The 20,269-nt window shown below is 40.3% G+C and overlaps 1 protein-coding gene across 13 annotated transcripts in view; it reads right to left on the bottom strand.

Moving 5' to 3' along the window:
• The window catches only part of ESRRG (estrogen related receptor gamma), a 622,952-nt gene that overhangs the window by 46,521 nt on the left and 556,162 nt on the right, over positions 1–20,269 (bottom strand). For all 13 annotated transcript variants that reach the window (XM_044266835.1, XM_044266838.1, XM_044266840.1 and 10 more), the window contains 2 exons: positions 18,787–18,897; positions 14,986–15,147 (listed from right to left, as the gene is read on the bottom strand). In XM_044266835.1, the coding sequence (XP_044122770.1) occupies positions 14,986–15,147; positions 18,787–18,897 (273 nt within the window). The remainder of the gene's footprint in view (positions 1–14,985; positions 15,148–18,786; positions 18,898–20,269) is intronic.

Here is a 20,269-nt window from a genome sequence, read left to right as displayed (position 1 = left end):
ATTTCTCATCTTCTGAATTATAACATTTTTTAAAATATCTGTCAACATTGCAGCATTGGGCCAAAAATTAACACTCACTCTCCTCCCTGACCGAATCAGGGCGCTGCAAACGTGCACAACCTCACCGAGGACGGCTTAAGCGAAAAGAATATATTGCCCAAACAGAGAAGCTCTGAAAGCATAAAACTCAGAAAAGGGAAAACTTTTTGCTCCCTTCCCACCACAAGAGAGACTTTTCCGTCAAAATAGATGAAGACGGGATAGAGCCTCGGAAGAGTTTGTTTTTCTTTATTTTTACATTTGTGAGTTCATTTTCTTCTTAATAGAAAATCCAGGAGATTGGAGCTGGCACTGCCAGGGGTTTCTGATGGGAGAGACATATGTCTCCTGTCCTCTTGGCATCTGACTACAACAGCCACGTGGAAGTCAGCTCAAGTCCTTACATCAAAGTTTGCTTGCCATTGTAGGGACGTTGTTAGAAGTTGAAAAAAAGCGATGTCCATTTGAAGCTCGTCTGTGAACTTTGCATGAACTGCTAGGAATAATGTAGTGTGATGACAAGCCAGTTATACCTTCCACTAAATTTGCTGTCTGGAATGAACTGAAATAGTGTTTGGTTTGTGTAATTACGTCCATCTATCTTTATATTCCAGCGGCATATCGCAAATTGAAAATACTAAAAATTGACTGTTGGTTCTGATATTTAATGATTGCCAAAGACAAGACGATGATTTATTGGTTACTTACCGATGTGACACATTTGCATCTTATTAGACGGAGATTACTATTCCTTAAAATGCGGACGAGGCCTGATCATGTCTGATGGATTGATTTGATTTGCAAATGTAATCAAACTAATAAGAGGGAAAAAATGAGCAATAATGCCTTGTTTTTCAACTGGCAATCACTCCCCTGCCAACAAGGCTGATATCCCTGACTAAGCAGCCTTTACACAGTCTTCCTGTCGCCTCAAATAAACAAAGGGACGCGAAGAGCTTGATAAGAGGATAACAAGCAAAGTGCGGATGCAACATGGAGCCCACACCTCCACATCGTGCTGCCGCAGGCGAGAACAAAAGTTAACGGCAGGAGATGCAACACGACCTCAATCATCCTGAGCAGAGCTCCAGCCCGAAATCAGCTCCATAGTCCCAGATGATGTCAAGGGAGATGAAGAACCCTTTCTCAAAGCAAAAACACGGCCACCCTCCCTAATGCAGCAGGCAGGACTCTTTCCATAAAGACACTCCACTCCTGAGGTAGTTTGGCCATTTAAAATCTAAATGCGTTCAGAACAACGCCGCCTATATAGTTGGAAAACCGTAGAAGAATCCTTTCAGGGAGCTGCTGACCCTCAGTGTCGTCCACAGGGTACCCCCGATGCAGAACCCAGGGAGAGAGAGCTGTGGAGGGGAAGACACTGAAATACAGGGCCAGGAGGCATGGCTGCCATCTGGCTTAGCTCATTCTCAAAACATTTCTTCAGGACTCTTGAGCATGTGTGACAGAAAAATGAAAACCATGATCGTGAATGAGTTGCAAAGCAACACTCTTGAAAGAAAAATCCAAAAGGAAAAAAAAAATTCAAAAGAGGTTTTGATAGGAGATCAACTCTGCCTCATAGTCATACGAGAATGACAAAGACAGACTCCCAAGACTCCCAACTATGGTATCAGGCCAATCAGCTAGCAAGGAGGCCTCCAACATAGATGGTTTTGTTCAGTGCACATGTGAATAAGTATTAGTCTGTTATAAAAATATATTACACACACTATTTTTGTTGGGCAACTGAATATTACAAAGAGTTCAGGGAAAAGTTGAACTGAATTTACAGAGCTTATTACCACATTCGGATATCCCAATATTATCAGAGTTGATATTCTGAAGATAACATATCACCCATTCTCAGCCCATATAAAATGTATTCAACCATACAGTCACATTATGGTCAGATTCAAATTAAATAATAATTCTATTCTAAATATGTCAAAGTACCTTGGAAGTTCGTGTTAAAGTTTCACGGCGATTACAGGGATGCTCAAACCTGAAACCCTCACTGAGTGTAACAGGTCAGATAACTACCCACGTCAATGAGCCCCTGTGGATTATCCACAAGTGAATTTTAACCCAACGTTATATACTGATCTGTCAGAGATGTTGTTTTCAAAGATGGCATCAGTATTTATAGAGAAGTATATTCAAAGATGCTTTATAAAGAAGGCCCACCTACGTATTCATGGTATTTTATCCTTATGCTCTTAAGATACTCCGCTGAGCAATGTTGAGCCACTCTGGCCTGTGGGACATGTTTTCCCTCCTCCAGCTTCAGTTAGGGATTTTTCTCTACTGTATCCCCCTGGGTGCTATAGAAGTATTACCAGCCATACGTACATATTAATAATCCTTCAGAAAGGCGTTTGCTCTGATATATTCAAGATATTATACCCAGGTTTTATCAAAGAATAACAAAAGATAGGTGTATTGATTCTAATTTGGAGTATGCACTTTAAAAATATATCACAAGAACTCTTCCGTAACATTTTCACAGCTAATCTATCTTTGAGAAATGTATGTCCAAATAAATACACTTAAAGGTATTACATTATGTAATATAATGTGGTATAATGTAGAAGAGACATAAAGTCAAGAGGATAATTGCTAATACTTAATATTCTGTATAAAGATACATTTTTTTCCCTAAAAACTGGTTGTGACAATGACAGATATCAGTAATGCCCAACTGGGAACTAAAAGACTTGAGTTTTAGTTCTAACTCTGTCACTGACTAGCTTTGTTACTCTGGGTAACTCAGTTTTCCTGGTCATAAGTGTCTTTATCCAAGAGTGAATTTGTATGTAAAGGCATTTAACACTCACTGAACACTTACAATTAAAAGCAAGGGACAGGATTAGGCACTTGACAAATATTAACCCACAGAATTGTCCTAGCAACCTATAAAGTTGGCCTTATTACGCCATCCTATGCATAAACACCCAGAGTTTGTGGTATGCAGCAAAATCAGAATTTGAATCACGGTCTCCAACCCCAAAGAGGGCACACCGCCCACTACAGTCTAGTAAATGAAATGCAATTAAAACGCAAAATTCGACCAAATGATCTCTAAGGTCCACTGTGGTACTGTCATCCCATAATTAATGTTGGGGCGAAAGAGGTCTCTCTCCAATATTATTCAGTATTCTGATTTTTTTTTTTTAAAAAGTGTGTCACAAAGATTCCTCCTGGCATGTTCCTGAATAAACGAGCGTATTTTTAAAACCCTGGGTAAAGTCTATCATGAAACCATTTACTGCAAAAAAAACAGCCACTCACAGAAATAAATCTGGAGTGTTACCAACAATTACTCCGTGTTTTTCCACAAAAGGCTAATCTGAGTAACACAGGGAGGCCAAAGAACCTTCGGGAATGTACTCCTCTCTCAGGTGTGTGGATCTGTGTCGAAGATACCCTGCCACTGGGCTCTGCCGCGACACAGAAAATCACAAGAATATGTACAGATGGACCTTTTTTTCCTCTTTTTTCCATAAAGTGCTGACCACATCGGGAGGAGCCAGTCTTTCCCTGATCTTCCAGCTGCTCCTTCTCCCGGTCTCCCTCCTCAGCCGAGGCCACCATGTGCCCGAGCACAAACGTGCTGACTGGCTGAGGGGCCCCGCACTTCGGGTAATTAATCCTTTCCTAATGCAGGTTAAGCAGGTGTGAAGCCTCCTTCACACAGAGAGGAGGGAGCCGCTCTTCGGAGACACCCCTGGAGTGATAGTATTTATTAATTGGCTCTGATGACTCCGAAACCAGACGTGCTAGGGTGCTGACCTGGGCATCCCGTTACCCACTCGCTTCGTCTGAATCCAGCTGAAGAAACCGGTCCTTTCCCCTTCTTGAGCTAATATTAACAATGAACAATTTGCAGTCAGGGCTTAAGGCCCGTTTCTGGCAACGGAAATATGATTTCTGTACTGGAAGCAAAATTTTGTGGTTCGTAGAGACTGGCAAAATTTGGGGATTAATTAAGCTGACTACGACTCTCAGAATTACCAAGGGGTGATATTTATCCACTAGATCCTCCTCTTTAACTAAATAACATGTACTAGCACTTGTTAATTCATATACTAATACTGCCCTGCACCATAAGACATCCACATATGAAATGTAAGCTAACATTGCTTTAATGTGGACTTTGTGTATTTTGTACATTATTCCTGACTCTCGCTGGAGGGAAGAAATAACGTGGCAAAAATAAATAAAAAATAAAAGTTGTGGATTGCTTCAGAGAAAAAAAAAAAGTAGTGTTTTTTTCTGGGAAAAAGAAAACTTTTCTTAAGAAAAATATCAGGGTATTTAGAAACAAACGGAGGTGGTTTCTGTTGATCATACAGCATAAACTTCTTAGCAATTGTGGTCAGTTAAAGTGATTTTGGCAGGTTAGATAGGTTCTTCTAATTGGAATCTTCTAATTACATAAGAGTCATTTATGATATTTGGAAGTGGGCTGAACTGGGGAGGAAGCAACTTGATTTTAGGGAAACCACACGCCTACGGACAGATCAGCGACACTGTTAAGGCATCTGATGTGTAAAATGCCACAGATATGAAGAGCTGGGGTCACTCTGGTTTTATTTAAAATAAATTAAACCTCGGGGTGCCTGGATGGCTCAGTCAGTTAAGCGTCTGACTCTTAATTTCGGTTCAGGTCATGATCTCAGTGTTCTGGGATGGAGCCCCGAACGCTGGGCTCTCTGGTCTGTGGGGAGTCTGCTGGTCTCCTTCTCTCGGCCCCCCACCCCACCTCTCTCTCTCTCAAATAAACATTAAAAAAATAAATTAGACTTATTAAAAATGAAAGGAAAGAGAATAATAATAGAGAGTTGGAGAGTCCCTTGACTACGTGGACCCCAACTTCAGTTAATAATGGTCACAATGAACAGGAAAGAGGCCAATGAGCACTGGATTCCAGCCATCGATTTCACTCTCCCCTTCTCCTTTCTCTGCTCTGATAATCCCTCCACAGAATGGAGGCAATAGTCTATTAGATCGCAGTATCAAAAAAATATTCCCTGAAGTGCCTCACACCTTCCATTCCTCCCCAAGTGCCTCTGGTGAGTTCAGCCCAACTTCCCTTCCTTTGCTTCATCCACACGCCAGCTCTGCTTCCTTTTACCAATCAAAACCACACTTGGTATCTTGAACGTGATGGTCCTTACTCACTGAACCTTGGTCTGACAAGGCACGAGGTTGGCTTAGTCACATAAAAGAACACAGCCAAAGCTGACGTTCTTGGGAAAAAGTCATACAGAAGAGCAAAGCTGCATGGCTTTTCTTTACTGAGACTGTGATCCAAAATTTTTTCAAATTCTCCTTATGGTGACGAAGTATTTTTTTACAACACACACACACACACACACACAACTACAAAGTACTAGCACTTTCGAGTTTACTATTCTATTTTGTATCGGATTATTCTTGAATATTTCTTTTCCAAGGTAATTAGGTTACCTCCCCACTTTCATAAACTAATTTTGATACAAACGATCCTGGATTACATAGCTATTTTTATCTACAAAATATAATGTCTTGTACCAGAAACTCTCGAGTTCAGCTGAGTAATACTTACACCCTCTTTCAAAAAGAAAACTCAGCAGTTAAATTTTTTGAAGACATCACTTCTCTCCGTGTTTAAAAAGTGCTTTTAAATTACTCTGCATTCTATAGAAAACTGTTTCTCTGATGCTTGAAGTCTCCAGCTGCCACACAATTTATATCTCTTTCTTCTGCTCTTTGTTTTTCAGCCATTTTCCCTGAATGTCAAAGTCAATTTAGTGCATTTCACTTTGCTGAATAAATCAGAGGCGAAATCCTTGCTAAAAGTGAAAATTTGATTTGCTAAAAGGAGCTTAGGGCAACTATTAATCAATATATCCAGAGTGTCAAAGCCAAGGCCAGGATAGACATGCATTCATTTGGAGATTGGCTGAGGCAGATAAAGGGGGACACAGGGGAAAATGTGCAACCGGCCCCCAGAAGGCAGGCGGGGTTAGGGTTGGAGGGAGGGTCAAAAGGGGGGGAAGAGAGAAACAAAACATGTTGGCGTCATGTTCTGCTCTTCTCCCTCCAATTCTTGTTGTAAAGGTAGAAAAAGATATTTTGATGAAGCATTTAAGCACATATGAATTATACTAATTATAGCAGCTCTCATATAACAATTTCCTCCCAATACACAAAAGTCTTTCTTAACTCATCAAGTAGCCTCGAGAAGAATCTACAAGCCAGAAGTAACAGCTCCATGATCAGAATTCCAGAACAGAAAGAGTTGGGCCAAGTCCACAGGATGTCAATATTTTGATAATCTTCAGAAAGATTATAAGTTATTTCAGGTTTCTGAAAGATCATGACATATAGTTAACCAAATGACTGGACTCAACCTATCACCTCATTGCTCAAAAGAGTTTGACCATTACTGAGAACTTGCCTGCAAGTGGGATCCTATTTTAGGACACAGTTCATACAGAAATCTTTAACGCTCAGAAATTTAACATTGTTGTTTTCAAAAGTACACAGAGTAATCTTTCTCTATGGAAGTTCATTCAAGGTTCTGATTTTAGTCTTTTCAAAATGCAGTTTTAATCACATCACTGAGTTAAAAATGTTAATTTCTTCCATTGCCTTCAGTATAAAATGCTATTTCCTTTGCAAGAAACTCAAGGTTTTTCATGATGGGACCCTCGGCCATGGACCTCCTCCCATGCCGCTCTGTCCACGCTTCTATGTGACTGTGGGCGAGAGCACCATCACAGCCCACATCATGGAGTCCGAGCTGTCCGTTCATCTCACCGAATCACCCATGACACTGGGAGGGTCGACAAAGCAGATGCTGCGCGGTATTCATACTCCTGTGAGTATCCTTTGTGCACAATGCCTGGCATAGAGCTGACTAAATGCCGGAAGGAAGGAAGGAAGGAAGGCAGGCAGGCGGGCAGGCAAGTGGGAGGGAAGGGGGGAGGGAGGGAGGAAGAATTGGATTCAAGGTCAAGTGGGGGAGCTAACACTTTGATATCTGGTGTGGTTCAAAGTCACTTGATGCACTTCTGCTCTGGTTTACCTGTAACTCTCAATCAAATTCAATGGCCAGTGAGTCCAAACATAGGAAGGGATGGGGAGCATCCGATTTTAGCAATTAATCATTTAGGGAATTTTCCCACTACTCCAATTGAGTAGTTAAACGGTCATTGCCTTGTTTCATTAAAATTTGTGACCAGCCATATGTAGGGTACACTATCAGTCAAACACGTTGATTTTCTTGGACTGAAAAGAAGTGTCACAACTTTTCCATTTTTATTCATCCTCCTTTCCTTGAATCTTGCATTTTGTAAATGTATAGACAAGATTGAAAGGCCAAATATGTTCCATTCTCCTAACCTCGTGATGAGAGGTAGGTAGGTAATCTGGAACAAACGACACAGAGCATGGGGGGAGGAGAGGAGGACAGGGAAGAAAGACATAATAAAGCTACTGCCAAAGAACCACTTAAGTTAACCATTCTGGGGGTCCAAGAAACATGCGTACTGACAAACATGAGAGTCAAACTTCCTGACTCTCCAGTTTGCTCATATATAAAGTGGGGATAATAAGAATAAAACCTACCCAGAGAGTAGCAACACAATTGTTGTGGGCATCCAATAAATGTTTGAGAAAGTCTTCGTAAACAATTAGTAATCATACAGATGTTAGTTCTTTTTGTATTGAAGGCTTAGTCTCATCGAAATGAGATGATCACATATATATGCACACACACATGCACACGTATTTATTTGGACAGAGATATGTGACTCCGGGTAGAGCTCATGCCATGTTTCTATCTTTAATATTTCCCATGGCACCAAGCGTAGAGTTGGGTACATGACACCTCCTGGAACACGTAAACCAGATTCGATGATCACTATGAAATTATGATTCCTTTGTGATTAGAGGTATACAACAGCATGGCTATGTACGGGGGGACATCTAGTCCTGGAGCCCAAGGCATGCCGGAATAGAGAGAATGTGAGCAGGGAATCCAGCATGGTCCCAGATCAGGCATTAGGTCACAAATCATGGAACTCAGTGGTGACAGTCAATCTCCAGAAGCATCTTTCACAAGATTGGGATTGTCTCTTGAACCAGATCTCTGTCTAGGAAAACTGGCAACTTTTTGCCAATTTATATATGGGGTTTTTTTGTTTGTTTGTTTGCTTGTTTGTTTTTACTTCTAGCTGCAGAAAACGAAGGACCTCTGGTGAGCTTTCAGAAGGATGAACTAGCTTATTTAGGTGCTAATGATCCTGCCCACCTAAGACAAATGATGACCATACCCATACACAGATCCTTTTGACCCCCTGAGCCACCCAGGTGCCCCCATACACAGATCCTTTTGAGTAAATAAACTTCCCTTCTACCTTTGTATTATAACCAATGTTTACGGTGAATATTTTTTGAAATGGATTTTATTAGCACTGACTTTTTGGATCACTTGGTTTTAACTGCAATAAAATGACAATCAATGTGCAGTATCTTAGGAACTAGGATGAACACTGATATTTTACATTTAGATCATGCTTTATAATTTGCAAATTAATTATACATATGTGTTTAATTTGCATGTGTATTCTCTCCCTCATTTGATTTTCACAATATAACTAATGGCTAGAGCAATTAAGTAACTTAAAAAAATTATCCCACCACAGCTTAGGCTGTCTGATTTTACTTTCAGGTTCATTCCACCCTTGGAAACCACAACAATAGGTGCACAGGTCTACACCTACCAGGTACAAGAAATAGAACTTCCAAATATTTGGTAACTGAATAGAATTATAATTTAAATAGTATTATTAAGTGCCAAGGCTTTACATCTAAAATTTATATTTACTACACTTAACTAAAAGACTCAACCTCTTCATAGTTCCAAAATCATTAAGTCACATACATGAAAGAAAAATTGGTCCTGATAAAAGAGGCTGTAATCACTTCAATTCATTCACAGGAAAGTAGAAATTACAACTACATGTAAATTCAGTTCTGAGGGGTGCCTGGGTGGCTCAGTGGGTTAAGCATCTGCCTTCGGCTCAGGTCATGATCTCAGGGTCCTGTCATCGAGTCACGCATTGGGCTCCCTGCTCAGAGGGGAACCTACTTCTCCTTCTGCCTCTGCCTGCTGCTCCCCCTGCTTGTGTTCTCTAGCTCTCTATCAAATAAACAAATAAAATCTTTAAAAAGTAAATAAAAATAAATAAATTCAGTTCTGGGACAGGATAGAGAGTGGAGCCTCAGAACCAATTAGTAGTTTGGGGCTATGCATATTTTAAGTCAACTAATCAATAAAATATTTACCAAGTACCAGTGACAGAAAGCCCAAAATGAGTCTTAGGTGCTACTTATATAACTTTCCCCTAGTCAACCATGCCCTTGATCCACACATCAAACCACAATCACACACATACACACATGGAAACATACTTTTACGTTATAAATGATATAATTTATATATTATTTATATATTATTACCATCATATGGTAATTATTTCCAGCACATTTGTTTGTGTGACTTTTTGCACATATCGTCAGCACCATTAAGTGATGGTTTAAGATAAGGAATGGGCATTTTAAAAACCTCCACAGCTCTGGTTGGGGATGATATAATCTTAAAAATTAGTCTCTATATAAAGTGCATCAGAACAAAAGAACAATCGATAAGCAGCATAATTAGCAACAGATGTTCAAAATACCCTTGGGTATTCACCCACAAAATTTATATTCTAATGCAGAAAGAGTTTATATGTGTTCTTTAAAGATTTCTGCCACTTCTTGAAAAGTCCCAATACTTCTGTTGAGAAAAACTAAAAAAATCCAACTCAACGAGCAATTTTTGATACGTTCTTCTGACTGCACGTTTTTACCAAAAAATGCTTCAGTGTAAATGAAAAATGCTGGTTTCTATACTTAGATTTCTGTTTCCCACAGGAATAAACTACACATAAAGATGCTTCTATCACATTATCTTTCTAGTGTGGTTTTCCTTTAGAGCTTAATAGTTCCTGCCTACACTGATAAAAAATGGTAAGGTTGTGTTTTTTGTTTTTTTCTGTTTTGATACCATTCCAGAAGATGCCATTTTATAAATGTGACTAAGAGGGCCCGAACTGACACAGAGTCCTCTGCTTTAGCAGCAAGGGTTTAATTTGTCGTGTTAAAAAGAAACAAGCCTGCCTGAAAATTGGCCATCTCTGATAAAGGAAAAAAAATGTTTCTAAAATACATTCATTCATTCATTCACTTAATTGTTCAAATACCCTTCTATTCTTTTAAAAGTAAACTGTCGGATGAGACCCATTATCTATTTAAGCCACTTATATAGGTCAGCTAATATGGGCGATGCTTTTTTAAGCACCGTCTGACTCAGCACATTTCTGCATTTTGCTAACAAAGTAACAGTACATAATAATATTTTAATCAACTCCGAAGAACAATAATAGATCTGACTGCGGGGCTGATAATCGTCTTATCACACCCCGTGAAACCTAGCTCTAATATTTGACGGAGCCTCCATTACTGGGCAGTCCATTCTGAAAAAGGCCAACAATGGGAGAGAATGAAGTGGAGTGTGCGGTAACTCCGTATCTACATAAAAGAGATTAGAGGCGACAGCGTTCCATTTTACAGCTCAATCATATTGTGTTAGCATGCGCTTATCCGAGCGCGGACGAAATTGAAAGAGAAATAAAAAAGAGTCAGGCAGATAGGAACCAGAAAAGCGAGGCATGAGCAATTTCCAAGGATATAAAAGGATGCTAATGGCGGGGCCCTGTCATTCTTAAAAAGGGCTATTAGGGCACCATCATCTGTTCCTGTGCCCTTACGCTCTTCCAACTAAAGTCAAGCATTTTCTAAAGCCCTTGTGATCTTTTTTCTTCTATAGATAAAGTATGGTCATGTTTCCTAAGAACACACTTTTCCATTTATGTGATTTATTAAAGTAAGTCAACTAATTCGATTTACTGATAAAAAAAAAAAACACGCCATATGTATTTTCCTTCAATATTTTCTTTTGTTGAATTCTGCACTTTCTTATGTAGCAAAAGCAAGGATAGAAGAATCCGTTCCTAGCACTGCAGAGAGGCTACGGTTCTTGTCTGAGATGTTAAACTTAATTTTTGAACTGTGTGTGTGTGTGTGTCTGTGTGTGCGTGCGTCTGTGTGTGTGTGTGCGTCTGTGTGTGTGTGCGTGTCTGTGTGTGTGTGTGCGTCTGTGTGTGTGTGTGCGTCTGTGTGTGTGTGCGTGTCTGTGTGTGTGTGCGTCTGTGTGTGTGTGCGTCTGTGTGTGTGTGCGTGTCTGTGCGCATCTGTGTGTGTGTCTGTGTGTGCGTCTGTGTGTGTGTGCATCTCTGTGTGTGTGTGCGTCTGTGTGTGTGTGTGTGTCTGTGTGTGTGTGCATCTGTGTGCGTGCGTCTGTGGGTGTGTGTGCATCTGTGTGTGTGTCTGTGTGTGTGCGTCTGTGTGTGTGCATCTGTGTGTGTGTCTGTGTGTGTGTCTGTGTGCGTGTGTGTGTGCGTCTGTGTGTGTGTGTGTGCATCTGTGTGTGTGTGTGTGTGTGTGTGTGTGTTGACACAAACTGAGAGCAGTACAGAGAGAGCAAAGGCTTTACATTTTAGTACTAAGGAAAGATTTCACTTTAATTTTAACAGAAGCTTTACACAAAGAGTTTTAAAGTTAAGACCAAGACGGGTGAAATTTCAGTTCTGACTTGACTTTAATTCAGGCTCTGACCCCAGTTACGAGCACTGGGTCATGTTATCAAGAACATGATTTTACTTCTATCAAGGCAGAAATGTGGCCTTAATCTTTATCTTCTCTTTGTCTCCCGCCCCCCCAGCCCCCCAACCTATGCTCCAAATGGCTGCTGCGTCCGACCTCCGGGAAGCCCGGGTATACAAGCACTCCTGACCTCAGAGCACCCTCTTCTTCTACCTCGAAACAGGGTAGGGCACGCTTCTTATTTAACAATTTAAAAGAATTCCAGCTAATTCTTGTTTGGCTAATCCTTTTCTGAAAAGCCAAGCCACTCCTTGTAATCATTTAAACACCCTCAGGGTATCAAGAACACCAGAGCCGTGAATCATCACTCCACAGTGACCTCCTCTGGCATCTGCTGTGGAGAGAGAATCACGTCCGTCTCCACCAATTCTAAGCCTCAGCTTAAGACTGAACACATAATCGTATAGTAATTGTTTCCACCACTGGAAATGCTGTTACTCATAGTTATTTAAAGTTACTGTCTTCACAAAAGTCACCAGAGCCCCTTTACTGTGACAGGTTCCTTTGTGAGCTGACATTTCTACTTAGACGCACAACTGGACCCACAAATTTATCACGGACGTTTCCTTCCCAGAAAGCATGGTAAGCACCTGCTGACTATCACTGGTCATTATTATGGGACGTCTGAGCAAAATTAAAATACTGGCTTAACAGGTCTCTTAATTCAGGGAGAACTTGCGCAGAGCTCCCTAAAATAATGGGTGGTTTCAAGTCCTAGCGACAGTGTCTCATGCTGTTGTTATCAGTAACACCAACACTCCTATCACTCTTACTCTGAAGCGCTTCTCTCAAATGCTCCTGATTCTACTCTAGGAAGCAGCGTGGCTTTGAAGGCATCAGACACATCTGTGAATTTGTGTAAGGGTCTTTACCTCTTACGCCTCAAATGTCCCTGTCTTGGAATTAAAGATAATAGGACTGGATTCCCGGATTAAAACAAGAGTTCTCAGTCGGGGAAGATGGGCACAGTTCTGCCCACCAGAGGACACATGTCCATGTCTAAGGACATTTTTGTTTGTCACACCTCAAGGGTACTAGTGATAGAAACCCAGGACGCTGCTTGCTGAACATCCTACCAGGAACGGGACAGTCCCCACGACGCCGGATGAATGGACCTGGTATCAGTAGTGTCAAGGCTGAGAAACCCTGAGTTAGAATAAGGATATTTTTTGTCCTTTTCTTTTTCTTTTTTTTTTTTTTTTAAGAAAAGGAGGGAGGGAAAGAAAGAGAAAGGAGAGCAAGGGAGAGGGGAAGAGAGAATCTTAGGAACACTCCACATCCAGCAGAGAGCCCAATCAATGCAAGGCTCATTCTCACAAACCCAAGGTCATGACCTGAGCCAAAATCAGGAGCTGGATGCTTAACCAACAGACTGAACCACCCAGGCAGCCCAGAATAATGACATTTTAAATATGCGAGTAGAGAGGTGCCCAGCTGGCTCAGTCAGCAGAGGGAACAACTCTTGATCTCAGGGTTCTTGGTTTGAGCCCCACACTAGGTGTAAAGATTACCTACAAATAAAATCTTTTTAAAAAATAAAATATGTGAGTATATATGTGCATGTGTGTACATGTCTATAAACATAAAGTAATGAAATATATAAATACAAATGATACATACTGACTATCTAAAGAAGTGTGGCTACTTCAACAAATACTAATGTTCTTCTGCTCTAAAACCTTCACGCTACTTTTCATCTAGGTAAGTTTTCATACGTTATTTAAGCAAATTCGACAGTTCCCACTGCCACCATTCCCAAATGTCTTGACATCTTTTAGCTTTTCTTTTCTTCTTTCCTCATTTTGAAGTCCCATAGATGTGATTACAATCGAAATGTGGTATCAACTATCCACACGATCAAATTCGCATCCTTGTCGTACATGTAGTAACCCTCGTTAAGTATCTTCTAAAGAACACACTCAAGCTCACCTCTTTAACTAGTTTTGACTTAATTTGGGGTGCTTTATTAGCAAACAGTGTAAGACAAAGTAGCTGGTATAATACAGAGTGATGTTTAAATTAGTTTACAATTTGCTTGGCCTCATCTAGAACTGCGCCGAACAAAGCCATTCAGAAATGTCAGCTGTGTTCCTAACCACTGTAACAAATTGTCGCCTGAACGCGGCACACCTAATGACTTCAAATTAGCTTCACTGCGATATCGCCTGACAGTTCGTTACGACTGTTAGCAACATAGCTGGCGTATCATGACCAAGAAATTGGTTTCAGTGTGGGCTGGGAAAGGGACTTCCATCAATTTGATTAAAGAAATTACTGTAGCATTCAAAGCATAAAGACAAACTAGTTTAAGGAGACAGAGGTAAGTTAACCGTACCAGAAAAACACCGCTCATCGTTCAAAAACTTGTTTACCAACTACTTGAAGATCGAAGTTCAAACAAACACAAATAATTCAGGCAGACCGCCAAAATTCTCAACCCTTGAGACCAGGTATGTTTACTGAGGTTATTGGCATGGGCTGAGAAAGGAAAGTAATAGGGTACTTTAAAATACTCCTTTTAAGTTACTGTATGAGAAAGTTTATGATGTCCATTTAATATTGATTTACAACTTGTGTATAATTGTGTATAAATTCATGGTAAATATCTAATTGTGAACCAAAGCTGTGCTGGCAAATACAAGGAGCAAGTCCCTGTAAACCGCCACCATGAAAACACGTGAGGGAGTCTTAAAAGAAAAAAAAGGCATGTTAGATGTGTGCTGACAAAGACATTTTTTAAAGTGAAAAGAAAAAAGAGAAGTGTTTCCTTAGGAGAAAGCTCAGAATTTTAAGAGGGAGGAAGACACATTTTTTTTTTTTTAAGTTACATTCTCTTTACCGTGTGTTGGCAATAGTACCACTGCCTATGAAAAAAACAAACAAACAAACAAACAAAAAAAAACCCCAGAAAAACAGAGTTCAAGGTGGCACAGATAGAGAAAGGCTTATGGTTCCGGGAAGGTTAAGCAAAGCTCAAAATGAAGTATGATTAAAAACACACGTGAAGGTTAAAAAAAACATAGTAATGACCAATTTTTAGATTTGCTTCAATATACATATTAGGGAATTATTGCAACCTTTTCGGTTTCATTTTTATTTATTTATTTTTCTTTTCAGAAAACGTACCTGGAATGTGCTTCGCCCATCCGATGATAACCACCAACTCCCGGTCCGCCAAATCGCACAGGGTGGTGAGAGCTTTGATGTCACTGTCAGGGACAGTAGGGTCAGGCATGGCGTAGATCTTCTCTGGTTCGGCCACCAACAAATGTGAGACAATCTTGTTATCTGCAGGATCAGACCAGAGCACTACAAGATCACTAGCAGCACTATCCCGCTTTCCCAAACCCTAAAGTCTGCTGCGTTTTGACAAATAATTCCAAATGCCTACAACAAACCCCAGATACTCTGTTTCTGGTTCAATATATGCAGAGTCAACAGTGTTCAGGCAAACTCAGAGGAAGAAAGAAGCCACTGCGGTTGTAAGAGAATGCATTCCTTTCTTCTTCTCTGCTCTACCTGCCTTTACTGGAATGAAGCATCTGTCCTGTAATGAAATTTTTTAGAGCAAACAGATAAGAGAAGTTAGATGCTTTCTGGGTTTGCTCTTTGATTCTTAAGTGGGATTTGGGGAAGCAGATTCGATAGTATACAAGATCTTTAAACTAAAAATCCACAGTCAACCACTGAAATACAGAATATAATGTGGAAGGCAAAGAACTACCAGCGCCCATAGTCATAATGGGCACGAAAGTCATTAATTGTCTTAATTCCTTCAAAGAAGAGCAAAGGTCAGAGCCCTTCTGCCTGGGTGAATTACTGACTATATAACTCTATCTCTGTGGGATGCATTAAATAGGAATTTCTCTCCTTTCTCTCCCTCCCCTTACGCTCAGCCAATCCTTCAAATATAGCCAATATCTGTTTCCAGGAAAACACTCCTACCTAAATGTTACCATATTTTCTCTTTGGAGTGTCTAATTCTTTAATCCTTTATTTTCATCTGTTGTCTTTAGCTCATTCTCTGGTTCAGATTTATCTGTCTGAAATTTGTGATATATGTTTTTAAAATCCTTCATAAAATAAACACTAGAGACAAATGGAAAGCATCACATCAAATGTGTTTTATTGCTTAGGGGCATGTGAGAGTTTATGGAAGGGTTGTAAAGCCTTGCTAACGGAATGATTTTTCTTGTTGGCCCTATTCTCAATTTCTATGTGTAGCTTTAGATTTTATACTTTCTTCTAAGGGAAGAGATACAAATGGGTAAGGATAAACCCAAGTATTTCAATGTTCTGTGTACTATTACTCTAGCAAACCAGAGCATTAGATGGGACTTTTGTGAGCAAAGCCAGTTCTCTTTGCATTTACTAGATAATTTTCCTTTCATTCTAAATTTTTAACTTCTTCAACCCCAAACGAAAAGACCGCATATACCCTAGAACTGAAAACATAGCATTCCTTTTAGTCTTCTTTAACAAAATGACAAGGAGATTATCCAAGCTCTAATTAGCAATTTCTCTAACATTTTAACACTTTATTACTATGGCTGCTATCTGAATTACATTTATTGCAAATAATCAACAGATAACCATTCATTGACTGTAATATTCAATTATCACCAAATTGAAAATGCAGATTTGGGAGGAAATACCCCCAACCATCATATTTTGTAGGGAAAAAAATAAAATTAAATACAGATTCTTTTTTTTTTTTCCTTTAATCTGTAGGATCTGTGAAGAATGGCATTTGTTTCTTATATATGCTATGGAAACAACACCCTGTATTTTTAGTTACGCTTGGAAAAGTTTCAACTTTCATTGCTCTGACAATGCAACAAAACCTGTCAGCACCCGCGAGTGTGTCAGGATTAGACGAAAATGCAATATTTAATAAAGGGCACACAAATGTGCCCAAAGCAAATTCTGAATCTGGATCCTTTTGTCCTGGGAAGATGGTTACCTGTTTGACCCAAATCAATGGATACTTGACCGGAAGGGTCGGAGACATTTGGTGGAAGCTGAGAAATTCCCATCATTCAGAAAACAGAACAGCCGACAGGACTGTTTCTAGGTAAATCTTATTTAATGTTTCCCTAATTAGAATCAATAGAACCCAATTTCCATTCTTGGGCTTTTGTAGTACACAAGCAATCGGTCAGGGTCCAGAAATCTCCCTCAGCCACTTTCTCAGCAAAGCCTAGCAAAGTCTCTTGACACTTATCTGACAGGATCTGAAAATTAAGTTTTATAAATGTTTGTTACAAAAACACACTAATTGGATGGACTAAGGAAAATTAACACAGAGGCCTTGAGATAATGAGTAATGATTTATTAGGAGGCCTCTTTATCTCAGACAAATGGAGCTCACTGAAATTGCTATAATCTTCTGGAAGGTACTTGACGAGCCACTTCCCAATTTCTCAGGTTTACGCCGAAAACCATAGATGTCCCTCCATCAAATGGACGCGCAAACCGGGCCAGGGCTTGTTTTTCTCTCAGGAGAGGAAATTATCAATGGTTTCAGTCGATGCTCATGTAAAATGAATGAGATATGGGCAGTGTGTATGATACTGAGTCTAGGAAAACTAACCTCTAATGAAATTAAGCATTACTGTTTATTGCGTTTTATTGTATTATCAGAAAGATTCTTATTATAATGTGCAAAATCTGCTTAATGCAGTCCTAGATTGTATTTGCAGAATGCCAAACAGCGTATGCAGGCTGAGGAGAAGATGCCAGATTGGACAATTGAAGGTATAATCAACATAATGTTTTTTGGAAAGGCGAAAGGAAACTATGCCATATGTTCACTTAAGCTTTAATTTTATGTAAAACTGGTTGTTTTTCCTTTGACATAGCTAAAATGTCCTTTCATTTACAGTTCAGGGTCTGTTTTATTTATTTAACAGATCCCCATATGCTCACATGTATGATGCACAGCAGCGACCCCTCCTGGAGAGTCGGAATTAGAAGCGGACGCTTTCTCTTCCCTTGAAAGCAGATCCAACATTGCCCGGGTCTCTTCCACAACCGCTAGGATGCACCCTCCTCTGGTAGGTGCTGGTTGTGTCTTCTAAGACGGTGGAGCTAAATGCTGGAACTGATTCCATCAAGCACTTCTCAGTGCCTCGTACAAACTCTGTGCATAAATATCCTGAAAGGCTAGTTCTGTTGCAGTAGAACTATGAACTGACTTTTCAGAAAATGGGATGCAGTTATTGCCTCAATCTACATTCCAACTCTTTCTAGTTCATGACAAAGAGAATGGGGCTTGCGTTTTAGCAATGTAACCATCATCCTTTCCAACTGCAATCTGGCATTATAAAACCACGGACTCTTTAAAAACAATTCATGATGCCCATAAGGGCATCTGAGATTGAACCATCAACCTGTGCTTGTTACCAGCAGGGCCTCTTCTTGTTTTAATCTATTGCTACCTAGTGTGTTAACCTTCTATAGCGTCAAATTAATGAGGCTCCTAATGTATTTTCATTGGGAGGTTGAGCAGTCAAACTCATTTAGTTACTGAAAACTACAAAAATCACTTTCTTGTGAAATCTGAAACTAACAGCTCCAATGAACTAATGATTACAGTATGATCCATTTTATGTACCTCTGAAAATAAAGGTAACCAGCAAATGTAAAATTCGCATTATATAAGCTGTGCCTTAATAGGCTTGTGCTTCTACAAAATGACTTGGTGGAAAAGGGTAAGGGAGAGAAACCCACAGGGGGAAAAAAAAAAGATAATTAGCCAAGTAGCTGTTGCTCCTCAAAGGCAATCCTTGGGAACACAGCCATGGCCCCCCAACAAAGACAAGTCTCCTTGGAGTCAGTAGGAATGGGCGTGCCAAGACCGACACACATAGAGCCAACGGGGAGGATTCTGTGTGTTGGAAAGCCAGACATGTCTGCTGTACTTACATGGCTTTTTGGCTGGCTGAACCAGCTGAGGGTTCAGGTAGGGGCTGTTCTCCGCGTCTATTCTGCGCTTGTACTTCTGCCGACCTCCACGTACTCTGTCAAGACGCACCCCTGTGGGCAAAAACAGGCACTGGCTTACTGCTGAGGTAGCCATCTTTGAAACCAGTATACATACAGTATCACCCATTGGTGCTATGGAGACAGAAGGTAGAACACAGAATGGTCCAGAGGTACTGGAGGAATGTTTAAAAAAAAAAAAAGTGATGGCTAAAACAAAATGGCCAGGGATTGGCAAGCACATCTGTAGAGTATGACAAACCTGAAACACATTTCATGCAAGGCCGTCAAAATCACATTTACACACCAAAGGAAAGGCACATTTCCATGGGTGTTAACACAAAGAAATTGTTCTTTGGTACTAGCCTCGTTTCTCAAATTAAAGGCAATGGCAATCTGTATCCTCTTTACCAGTCACCCATGAAAGCTCACCACATTAAAGTGATCCAACCCTCCCCGGTCTACCACGGGGTTCACTATGGAACTGAATTGAACTGAAAGCACCTTCGTGCTGTGGAAAGCCAGAATTATACTCTGCAAGATGAGAGGTAAGCACTGTTCCCTATTATCATGTCAACGTGTCTCAGAGGAGAATGTTATTTACATTTTGGTGCACATGTGTGTCTTCTTCCAAATGACAGAAAACTGGGAGTAAGTTTGGACTGGACACGGGACAGAAAGAGGAGCTCCCTGAAAGATTCAGAAGGCTAGGAGGTCGAAGGGGGGCTGTGTCCGTGAGGCAGAGCTAAGGCTGAAGCCAGAAAAGGAGATAGACAGGGAGTTACTAAAACTTCTCCCTAAAGAGTGATAGATTGGATCAAGATACAGCAGGTTTTTGCTCACATGGGATTTAAAAGATTGAGGAAAGAGGCAAAACGGAAAGAAAGAAGTAAAAATAAATGTTTTACGGATACTGGGGAGTGGTAAGAAGAGCTTGTTAATAACTTGGTTTCCAGTCTGTCATGGTGAAGTTCAGGCCAAGACCGTACAAACCCTCACCTAATACAGAGCTTACTTTGGGAGGAAGAGCAAGACAGACTCACTGTGGTAGTACCTTAATTGATAAAACGGTGTAACATTATCCCTTAATAAATTCAACCAAGTAGTTCATTGTACATGGCGTTTCCCAAAATGTTTAGAAAATAGATTTGGTCTCACAGCATCATCGGTATTATTATTTTCCTGAAAGGGCTCTCAGAGCCTCTACAATGCAAATGGCCTCCATAAAACTCTCAAAAGGAGATACAGCTTATGCTGTGTTTCGCAAACCAATTTCACCAAAGATCTGGTCTCGGGAGTATTTATGACTATCATGTGGAACGCGTGAATTGTGGGTTCTCTGAGTGACGCGACACAGTTTGGGAAATGCGGACACAGTTCTACATGAACCCTGAAGTGAACACAGACACTCGCATGGTAAGGATTA

The sequence above is a fragment of the Neovison vison genome, chromosome 10 (assembly GCF_020171115.1).
Source record: "Neovison vison isolate M4711 chromosome 10, ASM_NN_V1, whole genome shotgun sequence".
Lineage (NCBI taxonomy): Eukaryota > Metazoa > Chordata > Mammalia > Carnivora > Mustelidae > Neogale > Neogale vison.
The sequence above is the reverse complement of the archived record's forward strand: the minus strand, read 5'-3'. Positions and strand labels throughout refer to the sequence as shown.